A 27,928-nucleotide genomic window follows, 5' to 3' on the forward strand; every position below is an offset into this window, starting at 1 on the left:
TAGGTCTCTCAATGCCAAAGCCCGAGATCTGAACCACTATTTTATGCAACATTCCATGAAAGCCACATATACATGTCTCCAAGAAATGACTGGGTTCAGCCCTCTATCAGAAAATGTGAATAAAAAATTACAAATAAAATTTTTGGGATTAGGACACCCCATTTTACTGCCTCTCCAATGCTGACATGCCTTGTGTTCTTATGACATTGTTGCCAGTATTAATTTGACTAGACCTGCGGCTCCCAACTTTTTCCCTCCTATTTCCAAGGTAATATTTCCAAGGTAATATTTCTTCTGTCTACAGACTCCTCCCCGTTTCAAAAAGATTTTGTCTCCTAAACATTTTGTTTCTTGATGACAATTAAATTTGTTTTGCTTGTTATTATTGATCATATATAACAGAGTCTGCAATAAAGTCAGTGTTAAACTTATTACTCAGTCTGGGAAGCTTTACTTTGGTAGATAAGAGATTTTTGTTAAAGTTTTTGAAATATTTAAAAAGAGTCAGGGAAAGATATCCAAGAAAGTAATTATAGTGTTGCCTCTAGGGAGGAGAGGGGTCTGCTTGCTGGGGTAAGGTGAGAAACTTAATTTTCACAGTAGACCCTTTTGTACCTTTGAATTTTGAATCATGTGAATATATTACCTCTTCAAAAAGGATAAAAACAGGCTCAGGGACCCTTATTGCTTTCACTGGGGTCTAGAGAGTGGGAGACGTGGAGATAGAATGCAAATTAGAATCTGACACATCAGCAAACACTTCTCTGGTGAAGTAATTCTTCTCCTCGCCAGCAGAGGACAGTGTATGCCTAAGCATGGTGCAGGCTGACATCCCCTGCTGCAGGTGCCCCTCGCCCCCCTTACCCTAACCAATCTGGAGCTTAGGTGCAGTCAGAAGGTGGCAGGTGATGTTTGTAACTTCTGAGCTGCAGTTAATATTGCACAGAGGGCATAGAAAGAAATGACGAGCAAACCACCTGACCTTTATTCCTTTCTAAACAAACGTTTGACCCTTGCTTAGAAATCTTGCCTTTAAAAGGCTTTGCCAAATGGTATTCATAAGATGATTTTAGGTAAACAAACACTTTAATATGTCTAATGGTTATGCATTTCATTAAATATGAATTAGAAAAATATATAAATATGTGGTTTGCACATCTGACTCCTAATTTCATGGACATTATTTTGCTTAGAGTAAGCTAAGGGAAAAAGGCAAGCCAAGTTATACTCAGTTTAAGGGAAGAAAAAATAAGAATCAGCTTGTTATAGAATTGGACTGTGGAAATAGTAAAATTTAGCCCACAGAACAAAGTCCAGCTTCTCAGCCTGCCTTCTCAGGAGGTCCACAGTTGGATCTTGTGGTCTCAAACTTCAGTATTCCAGGCCCTTTTGTAGCCCAAAGACCCACCCACACTTCTATGCCTTAGCCCCTACTGATCCTTCTATGTGGAATACCCTCTCCTCCCTTTTCTGCTTGACAACATTTTACTAACTCTTCAAGGTCCTTCTATGCTGCCTACTCTGCCCTGCATTTACAGCTATACAATAACTAGTTGAGGTTCTCATAAGGCTTCCCCTATGCCAGGAGCTGTTCTAATGCTCCACGTTCACATGCACCATTGCATCTTATTCTCTGACTAACCCTGTAAGTATTGTTCTTTGCACCCATTTCACAGATCAGCAAACTGAGGCACCCAGAGGTGAAGAAACACACTCAAGCTCAAATAGCTGGTCAATAGGAGAACTAGAATCCAAGCATATGAAGAGGGGGTCTTCAAAAAGTCAGTGGAAAGATTTGTATTTCAATTCTATTTTCTCAGGAACTTTTTGAAATGCCCTCTTATTTTGTTGGGAGGCAGAACCTGAACAATGAAGTACCAAACTCCATCTGCCTGTGTCGGCTCCCAGAAGGCACGCGCTCTCCACCCTATATCCCTGGAGCCTGGCACAGGGCTTGGCACAGGTGGATAAATGTCATTTAAGTGAATGAATTATGGTGAAGTTATCTCTATTTTCTAGATGAGGAAACTGAGGCTCTGTGGAATTAACTGACTTTCCTAAGAAAAAACTATCTTGCATTAAGGGTGGATCTCTATGAGACAGTAGAGATAGTGATTAAATAAGCCACAGGATTTAAATAAAGGGAAAAAGAGAATCAAGATCCATAACTGAAGTTGTAGGGGCAATAAACATTTCATAAATAAAGAATATATTTTTTTCTTGAAGGCCTTAAAAAAACTTTTAAAAGCTCCTTTGTGTCCGTTTTCTCTTCTGACCCCCTCAACCACATAGTGAGGTGGATAGAGCAAACGTTATTAATCCCATTATACAGAGGAGTAAACTGAGCCCCCAAAGGCTCATATCTTAGGGCCTCTGTGCTCCTTTGAGATGCTGTACAGCCTGTGCCAGGCACTTCTCAGCATCGTAGAATCGCCAAGGGGCCCCTTGGCCCAGTGCTAATTTGGTTTTAATTTAATTTGATAAAATGACAGCCAGGACAAGAAACCATGTCAGCTCCAGGGAGGACATCAAAAACCAATTTCTCTGGCTCCCTAAAAGGACACCTTAAAGCATAAAAAATGAACAGTTTTCTTACTTGTCTTTGTTTCTTCCTTCTCCCTTTTCTTCCTCCCTCTCTTCCTTCCTTCCTCTCTCCCCCAATACTCACCCAACACTCGTCCCTGCCATGCTCAGAAGCCAGCTCTTGCCCAGGGGTTCTCAGCCCTGGCGGCACTTTCCCGGGGAGATTGTAAACTCCCAAGGCTGGGCTGCACCCCAAACCAATCAGGCCATCAGAATCTCTGGGGGTGGGGACTGGGCATCAGTGTCACTTAGGGCTCCCCAGAAGTTCCACTGGGCAGCCAGGACTGGAAGCCAATTCCCTGGAATTTTCAACCTGGATCAGAGCCAGTCCTGACTTCAGAGGGGCTCTCAGTTCTCCACTGCCTTTCTTCCCTTTTTCTTTTCTCCTGTTCCTCCACCTTTCTCTCCTTCTCAATCAATTTCCCTCTCATCCCCAAAAGAAAGAGAACAGGAAAGAGACTCCAGCACTGGGTGTGCTGCCCCATGGCTGAGACTTAGGCTGCTCTGGGTGGCTTCCACAGCCCCGGGCTGAGCACTTCAGAATGCAGTGGGCAAAGGTCTGCCAAGGTCAAGGCTGAGACGTTTCATGCCCAGCACTGTGGACCGGGGAGACCCAACAGCTCCTGGCTGCTTTGCCTACATGGTCAGTCCTTAACTACCCAGTGCTTCTTCCACAGCCCCAGGCTGAGCCACTTCAGAATGCAGTGGGCAAAGGTCTGCCAAGGTCAAGGCTGAGACGTTTCATGCCCAGCACTGTGGACCAGGGGAGACCCAACAGCTCCTGGCTGCTTTGCCTACATGGTCAGTCCTTAACTACCCAGTGCTTTCCCTACATCTGAGGAGGAGTGTTAAGAGAACCAACTAGGGATTCAAATCCCACATGTGCTGCTTTCTAGCTGGGTGATCTTGAGGAAATGGCTTAGCCTCTCTGAGCCTCAGTGTTCTCACCTGTACAATGGGGACAATGTTGTTGACAGCTGTGAATGATGTAATTAGTGCCAGAAATTCAGCTAAAAGAGCATCTATTGTCTTTTTATTGTTTTAAAATCTTTACTTATGATGAACTACACACTTGTTGGGGGCAAGGGGAGTGTGGCAACCAAACCCATTGTCAGGAGACCTTAGTGAGAGGCACTCCCTCTGATCTCTGACTGTGGACAAGTCACTTCCCCAGCCCAGACCTCTGTTTCCCCAGATGAAAATCCACAGATTGCAAAATAAATAAATAAATAAATAATAAATAAATAAAGCATTTTCCAAGGCTTCTAAATGTCAAGCACTAAGCCCTATGTGGAAATCTTGTCTCTCTCTTTCTCTTCTTAGCTGTGGGATCTTAGGCAAGTCACTTCACTTATCTGAGCCTCAGTCTCCTCATTTATAAGCAGGAATAATAATGCCCACCTCATAGGATCATTGTATATAGTGATGTCATTTGGAGATTTGGACTGGAACCAGGAGACTTGAGTTTTAATCCTCCCGCTTCTGTGGCTGTAGTAGCTTGAGTGTAAGAATGGTCCCTCTCTGTATCCACACCATATGTCTGGCTGGCCCTTGCTTTGTGACTTGCCATAGATATTTCAGACATGATGCTGTGCCAGTTCATAGTCTAGGCTCAAGAGACTCTGAGTGCTTCTGCTCACTCTCTTGGAACCCTGGCCTGTCACCATGGGAACAAACCCAAGTTAGCAATTGGAGGATGAGAGACTCATGGAGCAGAGACAAGCCATCCCAGTCTACGGCTGCCTAGACTGTGTGACAGCCAACCCACCCCCAGACACATAAGAAAGACCAACCAAGATCTACAGGGCCACCTACCCAACCAGTAGCTGCCCATAGACACATGAGTGAGCCCAGCTGAGACCAGAACCACGATGACCTGTAGACTCCTGAGCAATGATCAACACCCTTGCTGTTCTGTGCCACTGAGCTTGGGGTAGTGTGTTATGCAGCAATTATGGACTGATCTTGGGGCAGTCTCTTCCCATCTCTGGGCCTCAGTTGCCTCATATGCAACCCGATGGAATTCGGGCTTCATGAACATTGCTGCTCCTTCTCTGATTCCTTAGAACTTTTGGCTCTGGGGAAATTCTGTCTCCTTTTGTTAATGGGCTGGCAGATCTGGGTCCAGCTAGGTTTATTTTTATTGTGGCCATTTCTCTCATGATTTTTGCTAATACCTGGAAATCTGTTCTCCTGGGGTCAATGCTGCATTCAACTCCTGAATCTCCCTTCTCCCTTGCCTGCCTCTCAGGTGGAATTCCTGCAGCCCAAAGCAGCTGTATCAAACAGAACTTCAAAAGACTGAAGAGTCTCTGGACAAGCCACTTATTTTTTAGAGTTTGGAACTAACAGCACAGAGCAGGTTGGCAGAAGCTGAAGTGAAATACTCTGTAGCTATCAGTCATATGGTTATCGGGGTTTGTTATTAGGTGCTTTTATCTCCTGGTTAGAGAACTGTGTGGGGCCCATAAACAGGGAGAGATAATGGGGCTGGACTCAACAGTGGAGCCAAGGAAGGCAAGCTGGAGCTTGGTAGTGACTTTTTTCCCCAGAGATGTATGAGAGTACTTCAAAAAGTTCATGGAAAAATAGAATTGAAAGATAATATAAATCTTTCCATGAACTCTTTGAAGTACTTTCATGTTTATATTTGCACTAGATGCCTAGGAAATGGAGGGGGTGTGCAACTCTCTGAGCCTCAGTTTCTTTTTCTGTAAGATGGGCTAGGATTTTTTCTCTTGTCGAGCACCTTACTACCATTTACTGTGTGGTTGTAAGACTGGCTTTGGCCCCAGAGACCTGGGTTCAAGTCCTGACTTGACCACTTCTTAGCCATGTGACCTTGAGCAAGCAACTTTGTCATTCTCAGTCTCACTTTTCTCACCTGTAAAAAGGGGTAGTGATACTGATATTACATAGATATCACATATGGTACTGGGATCACACAGGAGAGTTAAATGACTTAATATGCATAGAACACTTAGTGACTGGCACATAGTAAGCACTCAATAAATGTTAGACATTGATTTCTTAGATTATCATCATCAATGAGATAAAGCATGCCAAGTATTTAGATTAAGGTCTAGCATTCTACAGGGGTACAAATAGTGTTAACTATGGTTATTGTTTGCCTAATTTATGCCAGAAACCTTACAGGAATTTTATGTTATTTAAATAATTTACACACTCACTGTCTCTCTGTTGTGTTCAAGAGATGCTTATTGAGCACTTAACTGTGTGCTTGACATGGGGGATAAAGAGAACAAAATATCCCACTGTAAGGCAGGCATCATCACTTTCAATAATCTGCCAAAGATCACAGAGCTATTGAGCAGAAGGATCAGGATTTAAATGCAGCTCATTTTGACTCTAGAAGATTCTGTGTCTCCTTAGCCATGTGGCATCTTCAAGGTTGTGGCCTTGTGCTGAGCTCTTGCAGCCACACCCAGGTTGCTTTTCAGGTCCTAACTCTCACTTGCTGCATGATGCTTGGCAAGTTACCTTCCATCTCTGGGCCCCTCCCAGGCCTTCCATTCTATAGCTGCTTAATTCCTTTATTCTCCTTTCTGTGCTTTATTTTGAGAGAGAGAGAGTGTGTGAGAGCATGCAATGTAAGAACTCTTCTGGGATTTAAAAGGTTCATGTTCAGTTGTGTTTTAGGACAAGAGGAAGATTCCTGATGAGACTTGGAGGAACATGATGGGTTAAAGAGGCATTTGGGGTGTGAGGAAGGTCTAGCCTGGGGGCTCCTGATTCATTTCAAGATTATTCACCCCCTTCCCACCTTGAACATCAACAATGTGAGGCAGATAGCTCTAATGAATGCTGTGATTCAGGGCATCCATTCCATGCATAACTAATGGTCACTGTCTCACACGGGTCCCCTCCTGGAATGCCCTACCTTCATTACACTCTTTGATTCTTCCTGGATGTCATTCTCTGTGACATTTGCACAATCTGCAGAGATAGATCCAGTGTCCTGCCCCACCCCCCAAGCCACAGCACTTTGCTTACATTTTTCCAGGTTGTCTGTTTCTGACCCTACTTCCTTTCCTGAACTTTGACTTCCTGCATGCCTGGGAGCCTTCCTGCATTGTTGCTGAGACATATAGCTGGTCCCCAAGAAGCCTGTCCAAGTTACTAAACATGGAGGCTACCATGTGTACTCAACCTTTATTGAGTAATTGGAGGAAGCTGCTTAACCTCTCTGTGTGTCATTTTCCAATCCATAAAGTGTTAATGATAATATCTGCCTTCTTAGAGGATTTTTCATAATTTTAGTCTCCATTTATGAAGTCCCAACTACGTGCCAGACACCATGGGATGTGCTCTGCATATATTATCTATAATTTGGGTAATTACCCTTCTGTAATTATCTCTACTCACATTAGCTCTAACTTATGTAATTATTATCTCTACATAATAATGTTCAGATTCATTATTGCTCATGGGCGTAAGCTATGCAACTCAGGCCTAGCACACAGTAGGTCCTTAATACATGGTGACTAATTAGAACCATTATCCTTATGCCCACCCATCAACAAGCCTGCCCAGTGGAGGGGGAGGGGAAAAAGGTCCCCTCTCACCCGGCACATGTGGCCTTTGTCCTCATGACTCAGAAAACATTGCCCAGCACCTACCATGGGCCACCTACCAGCTCAGTCTGCAGTGCAAACTCTTTCCCCCTCGCCGATATGATAAACAACAATTGCAAATGCTTAGAAGTGCTGAGGGGCCCCAAGGACGGAATTATTTTTACTATCAAACCCAAATTGGTTTACTAAAACTGTCAGCGGAAACCAAGCAAGATAAATTAAACCCAGCAGCTCTTGGGCCTCACGTAACCCTGGCTGGTGAGATGCTATTTTCACTGCCTCTGTGGGAGGGAGGAGGTGCCGAGTCCAGATGCCACTCTGCCAAGTGTGTGCCAGAGTTTGCCGGAGAGTGCCTCAGGCTGGTAACCGGAGGACTCCGCTTTCTTCTGCAAGGCTTTAATCCCTTTAAGTGCTTAAAAACCTTCCCCTGCTGCCCAACTGGGGGAAGCCCAGAGCCTGGAATGCAGCCTTCAAGGCCCTGCTGGATCCCATAATAGCCCGGCCCTCCACTTCACTGAAACATCACTGAGCTCCAGACACACAGGGCCCTGGAGACATGGCAAGCAGGGTTGGAATCCAAGCTCTGCCAGTTCCTAGCTGTGCAGTCATAAGCCCACTTCCACCTCTCTGAATCTCAATTTACTCATCTGTAAAATGGAGATGATAACAGAACCCACTCCACGTGCTTGTTGTTAAGATGCCTGGGATATACTAAGCGCTCAGCAAATCTTAAGTATCATGAACAAATAAGAAGAGAGCTGTGCTTTCCTGCCTATGGATGGACCTTAGAACATGCTATTCCTTTTTGCTGGAACACTGTTTCCCTTCATCTTTGCCCATCTTCTATCTGTCCTTCAGATCTCAGCACAGATTAGGGTTTCTCAGCTTTGGGTCAGTTAATTCTTTGTGGTGGGGACTGTCCTGTGCACTACAGGACACTTAGTAGCACTCCCGGCCTCTACGCACTAGATGCCAGGAGCACCCTCTACCCCATCCCCCAACTGTTACAACCAGAAATGCCTCCAGACATTGGCAAGTGACCCCAGTGGCAAAATCGCCCCAGTTGAGAACCACTGACTTAGACATTACTTTCTCAGGAAAACTTTTCTTTTGTGTCCGCTGCCAAGCTCTCCTTCCAGCCTCTGGGCCCCTAGGCTCCTGTATTTCCTCTTGCTTGTCAGCTTACAATGTGTCTCCCTCAAGGACAGGGCTGCATCTGTCTTGCTTACCGCCGGATCCCAGCCACAGTACCTGCTACATAGGGGGTGCTCAATAAATATCTGTAGAATACAATTGAACTTGCTCAATGACAAAATTACAGTTGTCACAACATGCTCATGATGATTGAAACTGTGACCAAATAGATTTTGATGTCACTTCAAGTCCTAAGGCCCTGAGGAGGGTGTGGCAGCTGCCCCAGGGAAGACAATGCCCTCCACATTGGCCCTGTCTATGGTCCCACCAGCAACTTCAACTTGGCTTAGCATTTGGTGCCCAGCTTATCTAGAAAAACAGTAAGGTCTCCCCAAATCCCACCCCACTTAGTCCCTAAGCTCTTCCAAGGGAAGACAATGCCCTCCACATTGGCCCTGTCTATGGTCCCACCAGCAACTTCAACTTGGCTTAGCATTTGGTGCCCAGATTATCTAGAAAAACAGTAAGGTCTCCCCAAATCCCACCCCACTTAGTCCCTAAGCTCTTCCAGTGGATTTGAGCATCACTGAGTTGGGGAACTGTGAAGTCTTCCCACCCTAGATATTCTGATTCTAAGGTCTGTGTTGGCAAATCCTTTGATACTCTAGCTCTATAAAACCTTCTCTTGGGGGGTCTTCCACTACTGTTAACTAATAATTTTTAGCCAAAATGTTACTTCTTATCAACCAGGTTTCTTGTCATGTAATAAACATGGGTTTATTGACAAATGGAGGCCATGTCTCCAGAGGGTCTTCTCATACTTTTCTGACCTTTGTTTCCTCCTTGTGCATCCTAGCCAGCTGGACATGAATTTGGGTTCAAATTCTGGCTTTGAGACTCCATGGCTATATGACCCTATTACTTTTATTTTATTGATTCTTATTTATTGAGCACATACTATGGGCCAGGCACTGGATTATATGCTGAGGTTATAGCAGTGAATAAAACAGAAAAAAAAACCCTTCTGTTTTCATAAAAGTGATGTTCTAGGTGGAGGAGGTTGGGGTTGAAATACTTCAACAAATAAAACAATGTGCAGTGTGTTGGGTTGTGGTGAGTGCTGTGGGGACAGTGAAGCAAGGAAATAGGACAGAGAGATAGGATGTAAGCTATGCAGGTAGCTGGGGCAGGACATCCTGTGGGGAGAGGAGATAGCAAGTTCAAAGGCCCTGGGGTATGTGTGTGGATCAGCAAGGAGGCTGATGTGGTCAAATGTAGACAGCGAACAGGAGAGTGAACTGAAGTGATGTAGGAGAAGTGACCAGGGCCAGATCACATAGGGCCTTTTGTAAAAACTTTGGATTTAATTCTGAATAAACTGTGGAGCTCCTGTAGAGTTTTGAGGAGAGAGAGAAGAATCCAGTTCACAGTGAGTGTGCTGCAGGCAGCTCACACTGGCTGGTGTGAGCCAATTGTTAAATGTCCAGGCATTTGGCGAGCCTGTTGTCCTTATGTTAGTAGCTTGAAATTGCCATGGTGGGAGTATTTACACCATGGAAATTGGCAAGTGCTACAGATCTGGCTCCTCCTCTCACCTGCCAAGAAAGCGAGTTTGAACATTTATAAGCACTCTACTGGGCCAGAATAACTCCAAGGTTTTGTTTGTTTGTTTGCTTGAGTTTGTTTCCTGAGCAGTTGGTAGGAAGAATGGCTCCTTACTGAGATGGGAAAGATAGGGTAAAACAGGTCTAGGAAGAAGAATCAGGAGTTTAATTCTAGATACATTTTATGTGAGATGCCTCTTCGACTTCCCAGTAAAATGGTGAGAAGCAAGTGGATATGAGCTGGATATAATTAATAGTTGTACCAGCTCATAGGATTACTCTGAGGAGCAAACAATACAATTCATTTTTTACTTATAAAAAATAAAAATTAATGTTTGTAAAGAACCTTGCAAATAGTAAGTGCTCAGTAGCGTAAATTTCTTTATTGTTGCAATGAGAAAGGGCCTTAGTCACTGTCTAGACCAAGGGTTGCAAACTGGTGGCCCTCAGGTTGAATCCAGGCAGTACACATTTTTTTGAAGGGGGCATTATTGTAAAAGCTCAAATTTAGATGATTTTAGGTGGGGCATGTACTTTCCAGTTCATCACAGACCCCCCCTCTCCCAAATGATCTCACACCAGCACAATTCCTGTATTTATGTGACTTGCCTGGCTCTGAAGGGGTTTGAGTTTGCATCCACCCTTGGTTCTAGGGAACCCATCATTTTTCACAGGAGGAATCTGAAGTCCTGAGAGGCTAGGTGATGAGTTCAGGGACGCTCAGGGCATGGAGGAAGGAAGCTAGTGGTCCTCCCTCCGAGTCAACGCTCAATCTAGTGTTGCCAAAATGATCAGAAGAGAGCAAGTCTGCCCTCTGCGAGTGTAATCTGAAGTCCTGAGAGGCTAGGTGATGAGTTCAGGGACGCTCAGGGCATGGAGGAAGGAAGCTAGTGGTCCTCCCTTCCAGTCAACGCTCAATCTAGTGTTGCCAAAATGATCAGAAGAGAGCAAGTCTGCCCTCTGCGAGTCCTCTTCCTGAGGCTAATGCTGAAGGCCTGGCTTTGGGGAAGGATTTCTGCTTTAACTGCTTGAGGTTCCCAGATGGGCCGCCCTGCTGCACTTGTGCTTACTGGTGGAAATAAAACCAAGTCCTGTATGAAGCCGAAGGTTAACTGAATATTTGATGCCTAGAGAAGATGAAAGCAAGATTCACATTTTCCTGTTTCCTCCTCCAGGCCTCTGGCACCAAAGGGAGATGTCAGCGGTCTTGTTTAAGTAAAACTACCCATCTGGAGGCTCTCTGTGAGGAGAGGACAGCCAAGCCAAGCAGAAGGGAGGAATCACAGACAATTTTGAGGGACTTGGGGCGGGTGGAATCCCTGCAAGAGAAGCCAAGAACTCAGGGGATGATTTTACCTTCTCTTGGCTGAAGATTGAAGTGGTGTGTCCAGTAACTCCCGGGGGGGAGGGGCTCATAAACTGGGACCGTAAATTTATATTTATCACGCAGGTAGTGGGGAGCCACAGAAGGCTTCCTAGGGGGAGAAACCTTAGGATGCAGTTTTCTATTTGAAGCTGAAGCTATGAAGACCCCAGAACCTTCCTTTGATCCTTTTCCTCTGTAACCCCTACCCCATCTCCATGCTCCAGCCACATTAAACTTGCCTTAAGTTACTAAGTGGGCAACACTCTCTCATTTCCAGGCTTTGCAGATGCTGTCTGCAAGGGTGTCAGGGATGCTCTTCCTTTGCCCTCTTCATCTGCCTACCTTCTCTTTCATCCTAGCTGAAAAGTCACTTCCTCCTGGAGGCCCTCCCTGACTTTACTCAGGCTCCCTCTGCTGCCTGTCCTCCCCCATCATATCTCCTATCACGTTTCATACAGTTTCTTGTTCACCTCACACACTGGACACTGAGGGTGGAGACTGTTCTGCTTTTCTCACAACTGTAGCTCCAGCACTTAGCCTGGTGCTGGCGTTCAGTAGGCATGCAGCCATGTTTTTTTTTTTTTTTTTCTAGAGTTAAGAGAGACAATCCAATCCACTCTTATCTAATATAAACTTTACTGCTGAAGGTACAATGATCAGAAGCTTTCCAGCACCTAAAATTGTGCTTGGCTCATAGTAGCCAGTCAGCAACTATGTCTGGCATGACTGAATGAATGAGCATCTGATTCGAGGCTCTAGAAGTCAGACAGAAGGGAATGTGGAGGAGAGGATGAGCTCTAATTGAGGAGTGAGTGAGTGAGGCAATGAGCCTCCAGTAGCCACAAAGCACCGACGTTCCAATTCCCCAGTACCGATGAGAAAAACTGAGGCCTAGAAAGTAGCTTCTGGTCACACAGCTGGGAAGTGAAGGAGGTGGAATTCTTTCCTAGGTCAGCCTGGCCCCAAGTCCACAAGGAGCAACTGTTCAAGCTCTGTTAAGTCTTTGACTCAGCTGGCACAGGAGGAGGTCCTGGGACATCTTCTGAGGATACTTCTGCTGCCCCTAAGGAGTAGCCTCAAAAGGCAGTCACTAATAATTTGCAGACGATTTCCCTCTTCTCTCGCACAGCTCCTCTGCAGAGCCAGGCAGCTCGAGTGCTGTTTCCAAACCTGCTGGATTTTGGCATCTCCTCCTCCACCCTGTGCCCCCTCAGCCACCTGGGTTTGCTGGGAAGTCTTTTCTTCTGCTTTCTTCAGACACTGCCACCTGTCTCTGACCCCTTCTCATCCCCATCTCACATGAGGAAGTTGGAAGAGCATGGCTGAGAAGCCACAACAGCCTGGATTTCAGCTTTGCTACTTGCTAACTGGGTGGCCTCCCTGAGCCTCAGCTGCCTCATCCAGAAAATGGGGACAATTGCCCTCCAGGAAGGGTTATTTGTGAGAATTACCTAAGATGTAAATATGTAGAGCAATCACTGGCACATCTGACCCAGAGCAGGTGTCTTCCTGATCCCTGTGAGTGTCACCCTTTTGGAGAGTTAGGGAGGAAAGTTCTGGGTGGAGCATCTAATAGTTACCCCCACCAAGTTTAGAAATCAAAGCCCTACAGCCAGGTAAATCCACTCATTAAACACTTTTTCATTCAGCGATTATTTACTGAGCACCTACTATGTGTTAGGCTCTGTGTTAGATTCTGGAAACAGGTAAGCCCTACCAGGCCCTGACTGAGAGGACCTTCTGGTCTAGCAGAGAGAGACAGACAGGAAAACAAACCACTGTAGTATACTGAGTACGTAGTACAGTGCCCTCATTTCTCTGACCACACTGGCCATTTATTCCTTTGAAAATGACACGTTTGCTTTTGCCACAGGGCCTTTGCACATTCTGCTCCTTTTGGATGCATCACTCCAATTTATCCTTTAGTTCTGAGAGTTAGTATCAGATACTTGGGGAAGTCTCTTCCTACCTTCCTATCTATATCAAATCCCCATTATAGAACCTCATAGCACTATAAATCTTTCCTTGCATTGCTTACTAAAGTTACATTGTGCAATTATTTGTACTCATCTTCATTTAATATCTGTTTCTTTAGTATACTGAATTTTCTGAAGACAGGGATTCAGTGTGTGTGTGTGTGTGCTGCTGCTGCTGCAGCAGCTGTTATTTTTATTGGTCTCACTGTAGGGACTCCAGTTCTTTGCTCAGCCCCTGCCACACAGTAGGTGCTTAATTACTACTAGTTGAAAGAATAAAGCAGGAGCTATTTATTCCCCAATCTCCCAAATTCGGTTGGATTGTGGGGCTACCCATCAAAAACACTCACAACTGGATATCTAAGAAGATCCGTTTCTCTTCCCCCACGTGGATCTTCCAGATACAATCTTCACCTTCCACATAGGGCTCTGGCCAATTTGGGGACAGCACCACTCCAGCCACAGCAGAAAGTTCTCCACCACACATGGCTGTAAAAGACAGACAAACTTTATTTGTAAGAAAGCCAATATGGCATAGCAGTTAAGAGTGTGGACTATGAAGTCAGACAAACGTGGATCTCTGTATCATGGACAGGTGCCCTCACCTCAGGCAGTCAGTACACGTGTGTGGAATGATGACATGGGAGCTGCCACCTGTCTCCTCTTTAGCTGAGGGCTGGTGAGAGTTGGGCTATAGGTGCTGTAATTCTTTCAGGACCAAGGACAAGCTCAAATGTCGGAAGGACTCCTCAACAGCTCTGCCCTCGTGCAGATTGAGCAGTGGCTAGGGTACGGTACACTCAAGTCAGGTGGGCCCAGGTTCCCAGCCCACCAACAGGCCCTGGGACAAGGTATGCAACTTCTTGGAGCCTCAGCTTTCCTTCTCTACAAAATGAGGGTAACACCCCTGCTGGCCTCATTGGGTTACTTTGAGGCTCGATTGAGCTCATAAATGTCAAACATGCAGCACTGTGCCTGGCACATGGCAGGTGCTCAATAATTTAATTAACATTGCTGTGAAAGGCTTTGGCCCTGAAGTGGAGGGAGAAATGTGGCTGTGGCTGGTGCCCTTTAAATTCCACTCTGTGTTTACTGCTTTGGAAAGTTCTCAACATGGCAGAGGCCAAAGCACCAATAAATTCCGCTCTGTTAAACCAGCACATTTAATACAGGGATCAATCCCTCACCATGGCAAACTTGTGATTTCACACCAGCCACCATCCAGGCAGCGGCTGCCAGGAGGGAGGACACCCTTCATTACTCCACATGCCACCAGGAAATCCATGCTTGGGTGGCTCGGTGACCTTAAATATGGGGGCATGAGTAGGGCAGGCCATTGGTAGCCCATGCAGGTGAGGATTCTACACAGCCGTCATTGTCCAGAGGGGCTCAGAGCCTAAGTCTCTGAGAACAGAGACCTGAGTCCCATTTCTGTCTCGGCCAATTACCCTCAGTGTGTTCTTAGACATGTCACTTCACAGCATTGGTTTCCTCATCTGTACATGGGGCTAATAATACCTAGAGTTGTGGTGAGAATGAAACTGGATCATGCACATACAGTCCTTGGCAGAATGCCTGTGACATAATTATTTCACAAGTATTAACAACTATTATTATCATTATTATTAATGAGAGCCAGGGCTGACATGTATTGTTGAGTGGGTTGTGCACTGCACAAGGGTGCATAGCAGAGTATGTAAGAGCTGCAATCCATGCAGTGATCTGCTCACCAAGTTGTTCACCCTGGAGGAAGGGGCACCTTTCAAAATTTGTGATTTTGTCATTTCCCCGAGGACCATCAGCAACACTGATCCAAAGGATAGTGAGCCCTGGAGTGGGTTCTAATCCTCAAATCGGTGTGTAAACTGGGGACATTCCTCTAAGTTGGGGCCTTGATCTTCTCAGCTGAAGGGGTGGAGTTCCCTGGGGGGCCCTGGGAAGAGGGCAACGGCTCGCTCACCTCTGCACAGGGGCTCCGTGTCGTTCCAGTATGGGTCCCGCACATTGATGCACTCGATGATGGCCGGGCCCTGCTCCAGGGAGTGGCCAGGGTCGCAGATGAATTCCACTATGGTCCCAATGTTATAGGTCGGGTCGGATGTGGTGAAGTTCCCATTCTGAATGTAGGGCTCATAGCAGTGGCCTTTTTCAAAGGCTGGGGTGGGGGTAAAAAGAGGGGCAGCAGCTCAGATGAGTCAAAGGCCACCCCACAGTGCTGTGTCTTAGAACATGGGGCCCCTCTTGCTGCTTAGGAAATCTCTGAGGAAAACGAGCACCAGACCACATGTTCCAGTTGCAGCTGACCTGCTGAGAACCCTTGGGTCATTTGCTTGACTTCTTGGAGACTCACTTTTTTCATATCTAAAATGGGAATAAGAGTCTCTACCCTCTCAGTTCTGCAGAGCTGTTGTGTTTTAATTTTTTTCCATATCCCCTATGTATCCTTCCCATGTCCCATGACTTCAGAGTTCTCATTTCTGCCACTGGAAACCATATGTTTGTCTATAATAAGGACCAACCCTTCTTGGGAACATCAGAAAAGAAAGTCCCCCAAGGTAGGTGAAATGCCTTTCTTAAAGTGTCAGGGTCTGAACAGGAGAGGCCCTTGCTAATTCCTCTTGGAGGAAGAGGTAGCTGGACTCTAAGAGGTCTCACTGGGTGGGGTAGAGCTGAGTTCAAGGGCCCTGATGCAGGCTGGACAGAAGTCAGACCCATTCTTACTAAGTGGTAGCCTTGGTAGCAAGTCACCCAAGTTCCCTAAAGCTCGGTTCCCTCCTTTACAATCGGAGACAGTAACAGTTCTAACATCTCAGTGTGGGGAGTACCAAACAGATGGCGCACGTGCAGCACGCAGTTAGTGCTCAGTAAGTGGTAGGCATTAACAATCAGACCAAGAGTCTGTCTTTGAAAATAAAGGGTCAGTCTGACCACTGGCTCTCTCCCATCTTCAGCAATCCAGATCTCTACATCCCAGGACACTGTTCCAGTCCCTCATGACTCCCCTGCTCCCAGGTCACAACCTCAAGAGGAGAGGACCCAGCGACCCTCACCCTCAAATCGGATGTTGAAGGCTGAGGCTGCCCGGGCCTGGTCAGATGTGAACTCGATGCGGATGGTGTTGCTTTCGCTCAGCAGGCCCTCGAAGGGGACACTCTCGGTTTGAAGAGAGTCATAGAGAAGAGTGGACTTGTTGGTCTGCCCGCTGTGGACCATCATCCTGGTGGTGGAGAAGGAGAGGAGGGACACTGAGAGATCTTCCTGAGTCATGGACACACATCCGTGGGAGGGGAATGCAGTGACTGCTACCTCTGGAGTCTCATTCCTGGACTCAAGTCCTGACTTTGCCTCTTACTTGCTCAGACAAGCTGTTCCCTCTTCTCCAGAATGGGATTAAATGCTTGTTGCAGATTCCTAATGGGTTTATCCCAAGGTTGTAGGCTGTGTGATGTGTATGATGTAATGAACCATACTTATTAATTGACATTTATTATTATTATTAATTGAAAAATTGGGATTCATGGACTAATAACATTGCTGAAACAGTGGCATATATAGTCAGGCAGACCTAGGTTTGAGTCGTGACTCTGTGACTTCTGAGCTGTGTGACTTTGGACAGGAACACTTCACCTCTCTGAGCCTCTGTTTCCCTACTTGTAAAATGGGTACAATCAGACCTACATCAATGTGTGAGGATTAGAGACCATGAACATAAAGTGTCCAGTCCAGAGTAGGTATGAAAGTCATACTTACTAAGCATTTGGCTCTTACCAGGCTCTGCCTCTGATCTTCATTTCCTAAGAGCACTGTGTGAGGAGTCATGAGTCCTGATTTCCAGTTCCCAGTTCCCCCCTGTCTGAGTTTACATAAGTCTCAACACAACTTTGGCTCTCAGTCCCCCCAGCTGAGAGAGAAGGAATCATGACATCTTTCCAATCATTCTTTCACCACCAATCTTACAGGTAGGCTTTGAGAATATTTCAAAATAAAGTGCCCTGAAAAATAAAATGTGCTAGTCAAAATGTTGGGTGTTCATTTTTATTGTTTTACTAAAGCCATTTTATACCTGACTCCTTGCTAACCTTGGCATTTTAAAATAAATTTTGCAAAAGTGGGGAAGAAAACAGTACATAAATCAGTGAAGTTTCTTGTATGGAGTCATAGACACACATTTTTAGCCCTTTGAATTTTTCACTATGACTCATAAAAAGGGTTTATTTTATGTTGCCCAGATGAATTTCTAATGTCACCAAGATGCATACATTTGGAGCCACAGTTTGCTCATTTTGCCATGTGTCCAGTGTGGCTGAGATGAAGCGGGGGGCTGTGAGGCCAGGGGCCATCCCAGGAGTCGGGAGGGGCACCTCCCCTGTCTTCTGATCCCTGCTGACTCTGCTGTATCTTGGGGACTGTGATCCAGGACTCCCCTTTTAAGGAACAGAAGCCTTTGGCAAAGAGGGTTGCTCTGGGGGAAAATTCCAAGATCTCAGAATCTCTAGAGTCTGTCAGTCTTTTAAAAATAGCAATTTCCTGGCTATGTTCTCAGGAAAATGTCTTCAGTAGTAATACATTTTATCTCAAATCCTTATATAGTCTGAGGTCAAATGGGTTTGGGAAGTGCTGGGTTAAACAAAACAAAACAGAAACTTTACTTTTTTCCTGCAGGACTTGTCAGTACCTTTTCTGGCTAACGTGTGTTAGGACCTTCCAAGACAGGGGTAGAGTGGGCATACAGTGTCTCCTAAACATGTTTGATCAAAGAACCCACCTTTTATGCTGCATATCATGGAGCTGGAGTTTAGAAAGGCTTCATTTGGAGAAGAATCATCTTAAAATCTTTCTTCATGTTCCTTCTCTACTAAAAATCCTCCCATGTCTCTCTGTTGCCTGTAGAGGTAGCCTGGCATTTAAAGCCCTTTGGGATATGACCCCAATTTGCCTTTCCTGGTTTATTTCCTCCTGCTTCCCATGGGAATCTTTGCAGCAGCACCTCCTACCCTCTAAATTCTCCAGGCTTGAAACACTCCTCCCACTGTTTTGGAGTTCCTTTATCCATTCTCTTTCCAATGTTTAGATCAAAGTCCCATTTCTTATGTGCAGTCTTACCTAGCTCTGAGCTCTTGAAGCTGACACATTGTGGCATCTGAGACATTTTCTCCTCAATAAAGTGCATGGGACAGATAAAATTAATTTGTCTTTTCTTCTTAGCACAGTGAGTATCTTCACCTTTTTTTTGCATTGACCTTTAACCTTGATGAAATACCACAAACTTCTTTCTTTACAGACACACTTGAGAACTAGTTTTCCCTGGTGATTGTCAACTCATACTTTTCATGATCTTTGCAGGGCCTCATAGAGGCTACTAGTGAGCAGTGTGTCTGTTTGGCCCATCTGTCATGATTTCAATAAATTTCAGAAAATACTCACTTTGGTTAACTTTTTTTCTCTTTCTGCTCATTTTTTTGGTCTGGTACAAACTTGGTTCATCTCCAGAACCATTGAACTGAGGTCTAAGTTTTAAAAAGTGTCCTTTCCAGGGTTCCTATGCCTGGTTTCCCAACTGCAGTTTCCAGGAGGAAGAATTGAGAATTTGATTTTTAAAGATGTCCCTAGGTTATTCTGATGCCACTGAGAAGCCATGTTCAGGAGCCCCTATTCTATACTTTACACTTTAAAGCAGGGATTTATTGATATGAAGTTGTTCAGGATAAAGCTGGACTGCTTGCAGGGAAGTGGACTCAAGAGATGGGCAAATTATTCAGTTGTCTGTTTTTATTACTATTATTTTATTTATGAGAGTCCTTTCCAACCTAAAGAGTTAAGGGTCTAGGTTTAAAATATCAAAGAAGCCAGGACACTAAAATTCTAGGATCAAAGTTTGTAAGCCTCCAGAATTCTAAGGTGCTGGCATCCTGGAAGTGTAGTAAATGCTACTAGTGTCCTGCCCCTCATATCCCCTTAGCACTTACTGCTCCCACACTTTCTGCTGCCTTCCTACACAAAGTCTCTGAGAATCAGCCAGCTCAACCAGCTCAAGGGGCGGTAGGCAATGCTGAGGCGTTGGCATGCCCAGGAGCATCCTTCACCTATGATAGGGGTTGGTGGAGAAATACCCCAGCTCCCTCTCTCCTCCAGGAGGATTGCTCTGAGGTGTGCTCACAGTGCCTCAGATGTCCCCAGTGGACAGAATCCCAGCTTCCCCAGCAATCACCTGCTTATTAGTGTGTACTATATTGTCTCACTTTCTCATGCCCTACTATTATGGCTTACTAGGAGCAGCTCCCAAATAAACTATTTTTCCCTCAAATTCTTGTCACCATGTCTGTTTCCAAGGGAGTCCAACCTAAGACAGCAAGTCTAAGCAGCTAAAGTCCTAGTTTTCTAAAATACTCTAGAGTAAGTTTTTAGAATATTAAAGACTTGAGATTCTGGATTCTATGCATATCAGAGTCTGCAGACATGCTCTCACTTACATGTTGCTTCGTAACTTCTCCACTAGTTATTTCATGTGCATAAGACTCATTTTTCCATCTAACTTCCTATCATACCAGAAACCAGTGTTCTCTACTTCTCTCCTGCTCTCCATAAAGCCTAATACATGACTGGACCCAGAGCAGGTGCTCAATAAATAATCCCTCTTTTTTTCAAGTGCAAAAAGTAATGTGCAAAAGAAAGAATGAAGTGGCACAGTGTGGGGGACCAGTATTCCCTTCTCGCCTCTTCTGCTACCCTGCTGTGTGACCTGGGACAAGTCCTCTCCCTCTGTATGTGTTTCTGTGTAAAAGAAAGAGATTGCACTTGATGGTCTCTGAGATCCTTGCCATCCTTCCCAGTTCTTCCTTTCTTGAATTCCATGAGCCAAAGCTTCAGCCATTTCAAGACCCCCACCCTAGCCACATTCTAACACTCTAAGAGAGAATGGAGCTGGGTGGGGACCTTCAGAAGTTTACCTGTCCTTCTCATGCAGCAACAGCCTCTCAAAGTGCAGATGCAACTTCTGGCCTTCTGGAGCTTCGATCGTCCACACGCAGAATTGACTCCCATTGGCATTTCCAGGGTAACTTGGGGAGAGGACACGGCCGATGGTGGCGTTGTACACAGCCCCTCCACAAGGGGCTGGGTCCAGAAAGTAGGAATGGGCAGGCAATGAGGGGAGAGCAGAGAGAGGAAGTGAGTGTTGTATGCTCCCCTGATCCCCCTCCCACCTCTCAGCTAGAGTGAAACAGGAGAGACCTGAGGTAGAGGAAACAAAGTGGGGAGAGAGAAGGCTTAAAAGGGACTCGTCCTCCTGGGAGGGAGTCATCCTGTTTGATAGGAGACCGCACTTCACGATTGGAACCATCAACATGTGTTTCAAGGTAGAGAATGACTGTGATTTAAGAACTCTTCTACGGAGATGGTTGTGCTCAGACTTTTAATTATAAAATGGTAATCAAGAAGGACATTAATAGGCAGATTACAAAAGAAGAAATGTATTTTTAGTGTTTAGTAAGCACTAAAAGATTCAGCTTCACTAATAATAAAGGAAATGCAAATTTGAATTATATTCTATTTTCATCTACCTAATTGATCACAATAAAAGGCAGCAATAAAATTTGGAGATGGTAAACGTGATCAGAAATGTTTACTCTCATCCATGACTGGTTAGAGTACAAATTGTTAGGAACTTTCAGGAAGGCAATTTAGTGAAAAGTCTAGAAAATGTGCTCAAACACTTTGACCTAGCAATTATGGTTCTAAGAATTTATCCTAAGAAAAAAATTCGGAGAATTGCATAAAGATTTATGAATGAGGATATTCACTGCTACCTTGTTTCTAAGAGTGAAAATGAGAAACAACACAAATGTCCACTCAGAGATGTTTAACAAAATAAATATACTCCATCCACGCAGTTATTAAAGACTGTGTTCTCAAAGCATACTTAAGAATATAGGAAAATGCTCACTATTTTAAGTGAAAAAAAGTGCATGTTAGAAAATGGTCTGCTATGCCTATTTCAATGAGCTATTTGCAAGGATCAATTGAGACCATAAGAAGAAATGGGATTTGCTCCTATCTTATATGTTTTTGCATTTCTTGACAAGTTTTCTTTTTACCAGAATCATATATTACTTTTATCATAAAAATCTAATAAAGAAATATTAAAATGTGATTCGTGCACTAGAAAGAGTTGTATAACTTTTTCCAGTTCACAAGTTAGGAGGCATTCTTATTCTTAGGAGTTATTTGGTTCTTAGGAAATTGATGTTTCATGTACTGCTTGAGAGAGCTATTCTGAATTTTCTAAAACCAAGCAGAGCTGGTGGGCAACAGGCACCTCTCCCAGAACTAAGCAGTCAGTTCAGGAGGAAGGGATGTGAGGTACATCTGAAGATCATGATTGGGTAAAGCCCTGTGCCAAGATCAGGGTTTCAAGTGTTGGGAGCCATCTCTATTTTTTTTTAGGAAGATCAAAGAAGTTTGAAAAATCTTCCTTCTCAAGCACAAGTCCCTTGGTTCCTTCTCCATTTTCAGAGGAATAGAAGGACAGGAAGCAAAATTTGGACAGGCCCTTTGGAATCCCCTCACAGAGGACTAATGGGTAAACTTTGTGGGTAATATGAAGTTATCCTCACGGCTCCCTCTCTCATCTCCTACAAGTCTCTGCTCAAATATTGCCTCCCGTCAGTCTCATTTTGTTTTTCTGCTCAATCTTTCTTCATCACTCTGATCACCATTTAAAAATGAATATATGTCTTTGTTTATTTGCTTTGTTATGTATTTCTCCCCCTGTAAAATGTAGGTTCCACAAGAGCTGGAACTATTTTTTGTACATTTGTTTTTTATCATACCACCAGTAAACAGAAGAGTTCCTGGTATGTAGCACGTGCTCAGTAAATATTTATGGAATAAACAAAAACTATGCATTTTGCAAAAGAGGACAAAAAGTTCAGAGGTGTTAAGCTACTTGCTCAAGGACACACAGCTAGTAAGTGGAGTAGTTGGGACTCAAGCTCAACCTGCCTCATTCCAGAATCTATTATTAAAACCACTACTCTGGCCTATGTGTTTTTCATGATGATATTCTGATGATCCAGAAAGGTGCATGGTAAATAGTGGGTGTTATACAAATGTTTATTGGATGAAATGAATATTTTTTTCCTTTGTGTACCTCCAGCACCAGCTCAAAGATAGACACAGGGCAGGTACTCATTGAATGTTTGTTGAATGGCTGTATGAATAAGTAGGGAATAGGGCTTGCAGTAGAGGAGAAGCGTGGATAGCTCCCCTCTCTGTTCTGGACTCTACGGTGAAGACATTGCCAAGAAGCGCTGTACTTCTTTCAGAACCACGGACAGAACACTGAATTCATTGTCTCTCCAGGCTGCCATTCTGCGCTGTAGAGGAGAGATTGTCCTCTCAAGTAAGCCAGCCCTAGGTTCAAATCTCACTTGTGCCATGATCTGCTGAGGATCAAGGACAAGTCACTTAAGTTCTCTGCACCTTCAGTTTAGGAAAATGGTGATAATAATTCCACCCTCCTTATAGAATTGTAGTGAGAAATCAATGAAATGATGTACATAGACAGCTTGGTGCCATCCCTGGCATAGAGTAGGTACTCAAAATGTAGCCAGCATTATAGCACTGTGCTCAGGAGCTGAGAGATGAAGGACACTGTCCCTGGTGGGGAGTTCTGGCCATCTGTCCTCCTTGAGCTACTACACATTTGTTGCCTCTCTGCTTCCTTCTTTGCCTTATTAAGCCGACTGCTGGCTCTGTTTGGTTTCAATTTGCCAGCCGTGGCTCCCCATCCATCGTTCTTAGCACAAATTGAGGCTTAATTCTTCTCTGATTTCACACATAGATAAAAATTAATGTGAGAGAAGCGTGAAGACCAACTGCCCTATGATTTAGATTTTTTTTCTTTGTTAAAAAAAAGAAAGAAAAATTCTGAAGGACCTTGGGGAACAGTACTGCAGCAATTAAATCCCAGAATTTATCATCAGCTCTCATTTGCTTTTTGGATTTCACTTGACTATGAATGCCTAGAGGGCAGGAATTGTTTTCTTATTCCCAGTTTTCTCCTGTACATGGCTCATAGACTGGCACACGGTAGGTACTCCAGTTATTATGCAAAACTGATACCTTCTTGGCCACCATCAGGACTTATGGAATATAAAAGGGTTTTGCTCTCTTGATAGCTAAAGATGGTCAAGGCTGCACCCATTGGTGCTGAAACAGTATGATACAGCCCAATGTTTCTCAAACTATAATGTGCACATGAATCACCCAAGAGGCATGTTAAGATGAAGATTCTGATTCAGTTGGTCTTTCATGTGGCCCAGGATTGAGCATTTCTAATCGTCTTTCTGTTTGAGGACCATGCTTTGAGTGATGAAAGTGTGAGGGACTGAGCCCAGGAGAGAAGGGCTCTGGACTCACTCTCACCATTTCAATCATGTTACTTTCTCTACCTAAGCCTCATTCTCTTTATCTGTGAAGTGGTAATCCTACCTCCCTGAGCTCCTATGAAATACTAGATGCTAACTGGTCTCCACGGATCCACTCTGACCACCCCCAACAATCTGTTTGCCACATGGAAGCCAGAGCGATCTCTTCTATGCTTAAATCCTTGTAGATACTTCCTGCCAGATCCATACAGCTTCTCATGGCCTGAAGACCTTGAGAAATATGGTTGCTGACCACTGCCCCAGTCTCCTATACTGCTGTTTTCTCTGCACTTTAGTCAGATTAGTCCTTTTTTACTTCCTCAAACTCACTGAGTTCCTTCCCACCTCTGAACCTTTACATATGCTAGTTCCTCTGCCTGGAACAATCTTTTCCATCTTTTATCTTCAGTCTAATGATCTCCTAGTCAACATCCAGATCCTGGTTTAAGAGTCTTGTCCTCAGGGAATCTTTCCCCGTCCCCTCTCGCATCCACTCCTACCCCCCAAGGCTAGGTCCACTATCACATCTTCTCCCTGAATACTCTCCTCCATTGCAACACCTCTCCCAATAACTGACATCTTGTCTATCTCCACTTACTCTGCATCATTCCACCTTGTGAATATCTTTCCCAGTACTTAACACGATCTGTTACCATCATGTTTGCTCACCTGTTGCTCATGTATACACTGCATCCTGCACTAGAGCAGACACTCCTTGAGGGCAGGGAGTGGGTCAGGGTCCCTGTAATAGCATTAGCACGAGGTGCAGTGCAGTACCCACACACAGTGGGCACTTGATATTTGTTGAATGATCATGTAGATAGGAAAGGATCTGAATGATAAAGAACCACCCACGTGGGCTTAGGAGTCTTTCTGCCTTTGAAGTCTCACATTCTATCTGTGGGCCCAGAGGCCCACTTCTCTTTACTGGAGGGCATCAGACTGTGATAGCAGGCTACCTTCAACAATTTCCATCTAGTGAGTTTGGGTAAGTGACTTCACCTCCATGAGCCTCATCTATAAAATGGGGATAATAATTACCACTATGGGATTGCTAGAAAGGTTAACTGCAGCCCTTAGCATAGTGCTCAGCACATATTGGCTGGGCTCAAAAAATGGCAGCAGTCATACCCAAAGATCAAGAAACAAAAGAAAAACAAGTTAATTTATCAAAATTAAAAAAAAAACTTTTTGCATTAAATAACACTATCAAGAAGTGAAAACACAACCCACAGAATGAAAGAAAACATTTGGAAATTGTATATCTTACAAGAGTCTAGTATCCAGAATATATATAGAAGTCTTACAACCCAACAATAAAGAGATACACAACCCAATTTTTAAAAGGGCAAAGAACTTGAATGGAAATATTTCCTAAGAAGATATACAAATGGCCAACAAGCTCATGAAAAAATGTTTGACATCAGTAGTCATCAGGGAAATGCAAATCAAAACCACAATGAGATACCTTTATAATCACTAGGATGTCTAGAATAAACAACAACATGGGAAATAGCAAGTATTGGCAAGGATGTGGAGAAATTGGTGTCATTGTGCACTGCTGGTGGGAAAATAAAATGGTGCAGCTGCTGTGAAAAATAGTTTGGTGACTCCTCAGAAAGTTAAACACAAAATCATCATATGACCCAGCAATTCTACTCCTGGGTATACTCATATACCTAAGAGAAATGAAAACTCATGTCCACACAAAAATTTATGTACAAATGTTCATAGCAGTATTATTTATAATAACTAAAAAATGGAAACAACTCAAATGTCCACCAATGAATTAATGGATAAACAAAATGTGATATATCCATACAATGGAATATTATTCAGCCATAAAAAGGAATGAAGTACTGATATATGATACAACATGTATGAACCTTGAAAATGTTATGGTAAGTGAAATAAGCCATATATAAAAGTCACATATTGTGTGATTCCTTTTATGTGAAATATCCAGAATAGGCGAATCCATAGAGACAGAAAGTAGACTTGTGGTTGCTAGGGGATTGGGGGAGAGGGAATGGGGACTGCCTGCTAATGGGTACAGGGTTTCTGTTTGGGGTGATAAAGATGTTATTGAACTAGATAGTGGTGATGGTTGCATAATATTGTGAATGCACTAAATGCCTCTGATGGTAAATTTCTTGTCATGTGTATTTTACCCCAATTTAAACAAATTTCAATGGTGGCAGTCATCTGTATTTGGAGCAGTCCCTTACCCTGGGCTGACAGCCAATTCCTGAGGTCACTCCTGATGTCTTGGGGGTTGATCTCTCCCCTCTTAGTAAGACCATGGTGTCTGGTTTGGCTGAGGCTGGAGCATACCTGAGCAGATGGGCTCCTGGCTGCTCCAGTGGGGCTTGGAGGCATTGATGCAGGTCAGTGTCTGGGCGCCCTGCAGCTCATAGCCCAGGTGGCAGTGGAAGTGGGCCACCCCACCTGAGTGCAGGTCCATCACTGTGACATCCCCAGAGTCAGGACGGCGGGGAAAGTTGCAGCTCAGCATAAAGGCTGGGAAGAGATACAAAGGCAGACACAGTCAGCCCTCAGAGGGGGAGACTAAGAATGTGACCCACATCCTGGGAGCCAATTTGTACTGAGAAAAGATGAGGCCCCTGGGGACTCCGCAGCACTGGAGGACAGTATTTTTGTGACTCTCACAGATCGTATGATGCTGAAGCTGCCCAGTTAGCACTTTATAAGGGCTCAAAACTCCCCACCCTGCTTAATGAGGGACAGCAGGTTTGGGGTGAAAAATGAGTTCCCATACCTCATTTGAGCCTCCCCCTATGTGGACAAAGAATAGGCTTCTCCTTGGGAATAGGAGGGGCAGGATTCTCTTGATAGGATAGTCCCACCTGCACACACATCTTAGGTGTTTGTTAAAAATGCAGACTCTTGGATCAGCTCTTCAGGAAAGGCCCCAGGATATGAAAGCTTGAAAACAACTGGCCTGGGAGCTAAGGGCTTGGGCTTTGGAGAGAGACCAAAGGGAGTTTACATTGTTATTCTGTCACTTAGAAACTATGTAACCTTGAAACAATGACCCATTGCCCTGAGTTTTACTTTCCTCATCTTTCTAGTGGCATTGATAGTTGTCCCTACCTCACAGGTGGTGGTAAGCACTAAATGAGATAATGCCAAGAAAGAGCCTTCTCAGCGCAATTCTAGTTCATAGTTAGCGCTCACTAGCTGGGGCTAGTAAAAGGGTGTGTGTGGCCACAGTTAGCTCCTCAACTTTTGTAGGAGGATGTCAAATTCATCCTAGCGACACCCCTAGCCATGATCTGACCTCTTCTGCAGCACAGAATTTCTGTATTTCCAGAACTACTTAGGAGGAATAAATTCAAGCTTATGGCTCAGCAAGATTTCTTTTTTTTTTCGTTTTTAAATTTACAACGGCAACGAAGGGTGGTCTCAATATTGAGAAGTTGGGATGAAGCGGCTACTCCCACATACAGTCATCTACCTGTGTCAGAAACGTCTGAGGGAAAAGTTAAAAGTGAATTGTTCTTCCAGATGTCTGGTCAATTTTAAATAAACGTGGATGACTCCCAATATCTGGAAGTGAAGCTGATGCATCCACTTTCCATTCAGATATTCCGGCAGCTGGTGGGTGTCCACAGGGAGCTCCTGGCTAAGGGAAGGGAGACCTGAGGCCATGGGAACTGCCCAGGAGGTGAGGAAAGGGGATGACAAGGTGGGGGGGGGAGGAAGGAAGGAAAAGAGGAATTGGGAGAGACAGAGAAGGAAGAGGGGATGGAGGGAGAAAAGGAAGAAATAAAGGAAGCAGGAAAAGAGGGAAATGAAGAGAAGGAAGGAGAAAGGAAAGAGAAGAGAGGAAAAAACAGAAAACAGGAGAGGAGACCTAGAATCAGGCAAAAAGGAAAGAAAGAAAAATTGTAGAGCAAGAACAGAGAGAGAAGGATCTGCGGTACATGTTCTCTGCCAGGAATTTATGAACTCCCAGGGGATTCGTGTACTGAATTCAGGGGTCATGAACTTGAAGGGCGGAGAGTGGCTTGCTGATTTTCATCGCCTCTAACTGAGCTGCAGTATTACCTTCAATCAGGAGTGTAGGCCACAGACTCTAACATAGTAGTAGAACCTGCGACTTTGTCTCTAAGAGAATCCACAGATACCTTCATATCCCAATGGATATCTTGACATATTTCTTATGCTCCTCAGTTCTCTAAAATTACAGTAATTATCAGAACCATCAGGGGATATTATT

General features: G+C 44.5%; 1 protein-coding gene across 1 annotated transcript; it reads right to left on the reverse strand.

Annotated features, from left to right (window-relative positions):
• Positions 1-13,495: 13,495 nt before the first annotated feature.
• Positions 13,496-26,207, reverse strand: LOC103581820 (seizure 6-like protein). The gene is made up of 5 exons (XM_008563563.1): positions 26,020-26,207; positions 20,206-20,371; positions 16,309-16,475; positions 15,219-15,413; positions 13,496-13,747 (listed from the first exon to the last, which is right to left on the reverse strand). Exons 1-5 carry the CDS (start codon positions 26,198-26,200, stop codon positions 13,605-13,607), a joined length of 852 nt encoding a protein of 283 aa, XP_008561785.1. The 5' UTR covers positions 26,201-26,207; the 3' UTR covers positions 13,496-13,604.
• Between the last annotated feature and the right edge of the window lie 1,721 nt (positions 26,208-27,928).

The sequence above is a fragment of the Galeopterus variegatus genome, unplaced genomic scaffold (assembly GCF_000696425.1).
Source record: "Galeopterus variegatus unplaced genomic scaffold, G_variegatus-3.0.2 Scaffold14013, whole genome shotgun sequence".
Classification (NCBI taxonomy): Eukaryota; Metazoa; Chordata; class Mammalia; order Dermoptera; family Cynocephalidae; genus Galeopterus; species Galeopterus variegatus.

Excerpts from the sequence above, each read along its gene's own strand:
- LOC103581820 (XM_008563563.1), bottom strand. The coding sequence starts at position 26,200 with ATGCTGAGCTGCAACTTTCCCCGCCGTCCTGACTCTGGGGATGTCACA. Across the intron at positions 20,372-26,019 it reads CCAGGAGCCCATCTGCTCAG|CCCCTTGTGGAGGGGCTGTG; the intron begins GTATGCTCCAGC and ends TTCTGGACCCAG. Across the intron at positions 16,476-20,205 it reads TTGCTGCATGAGAAGGACAG|GATGATGGTCCACAGCGGGC; the intron begins GTAAACTTCTGA and ends CTCCACCACCAG.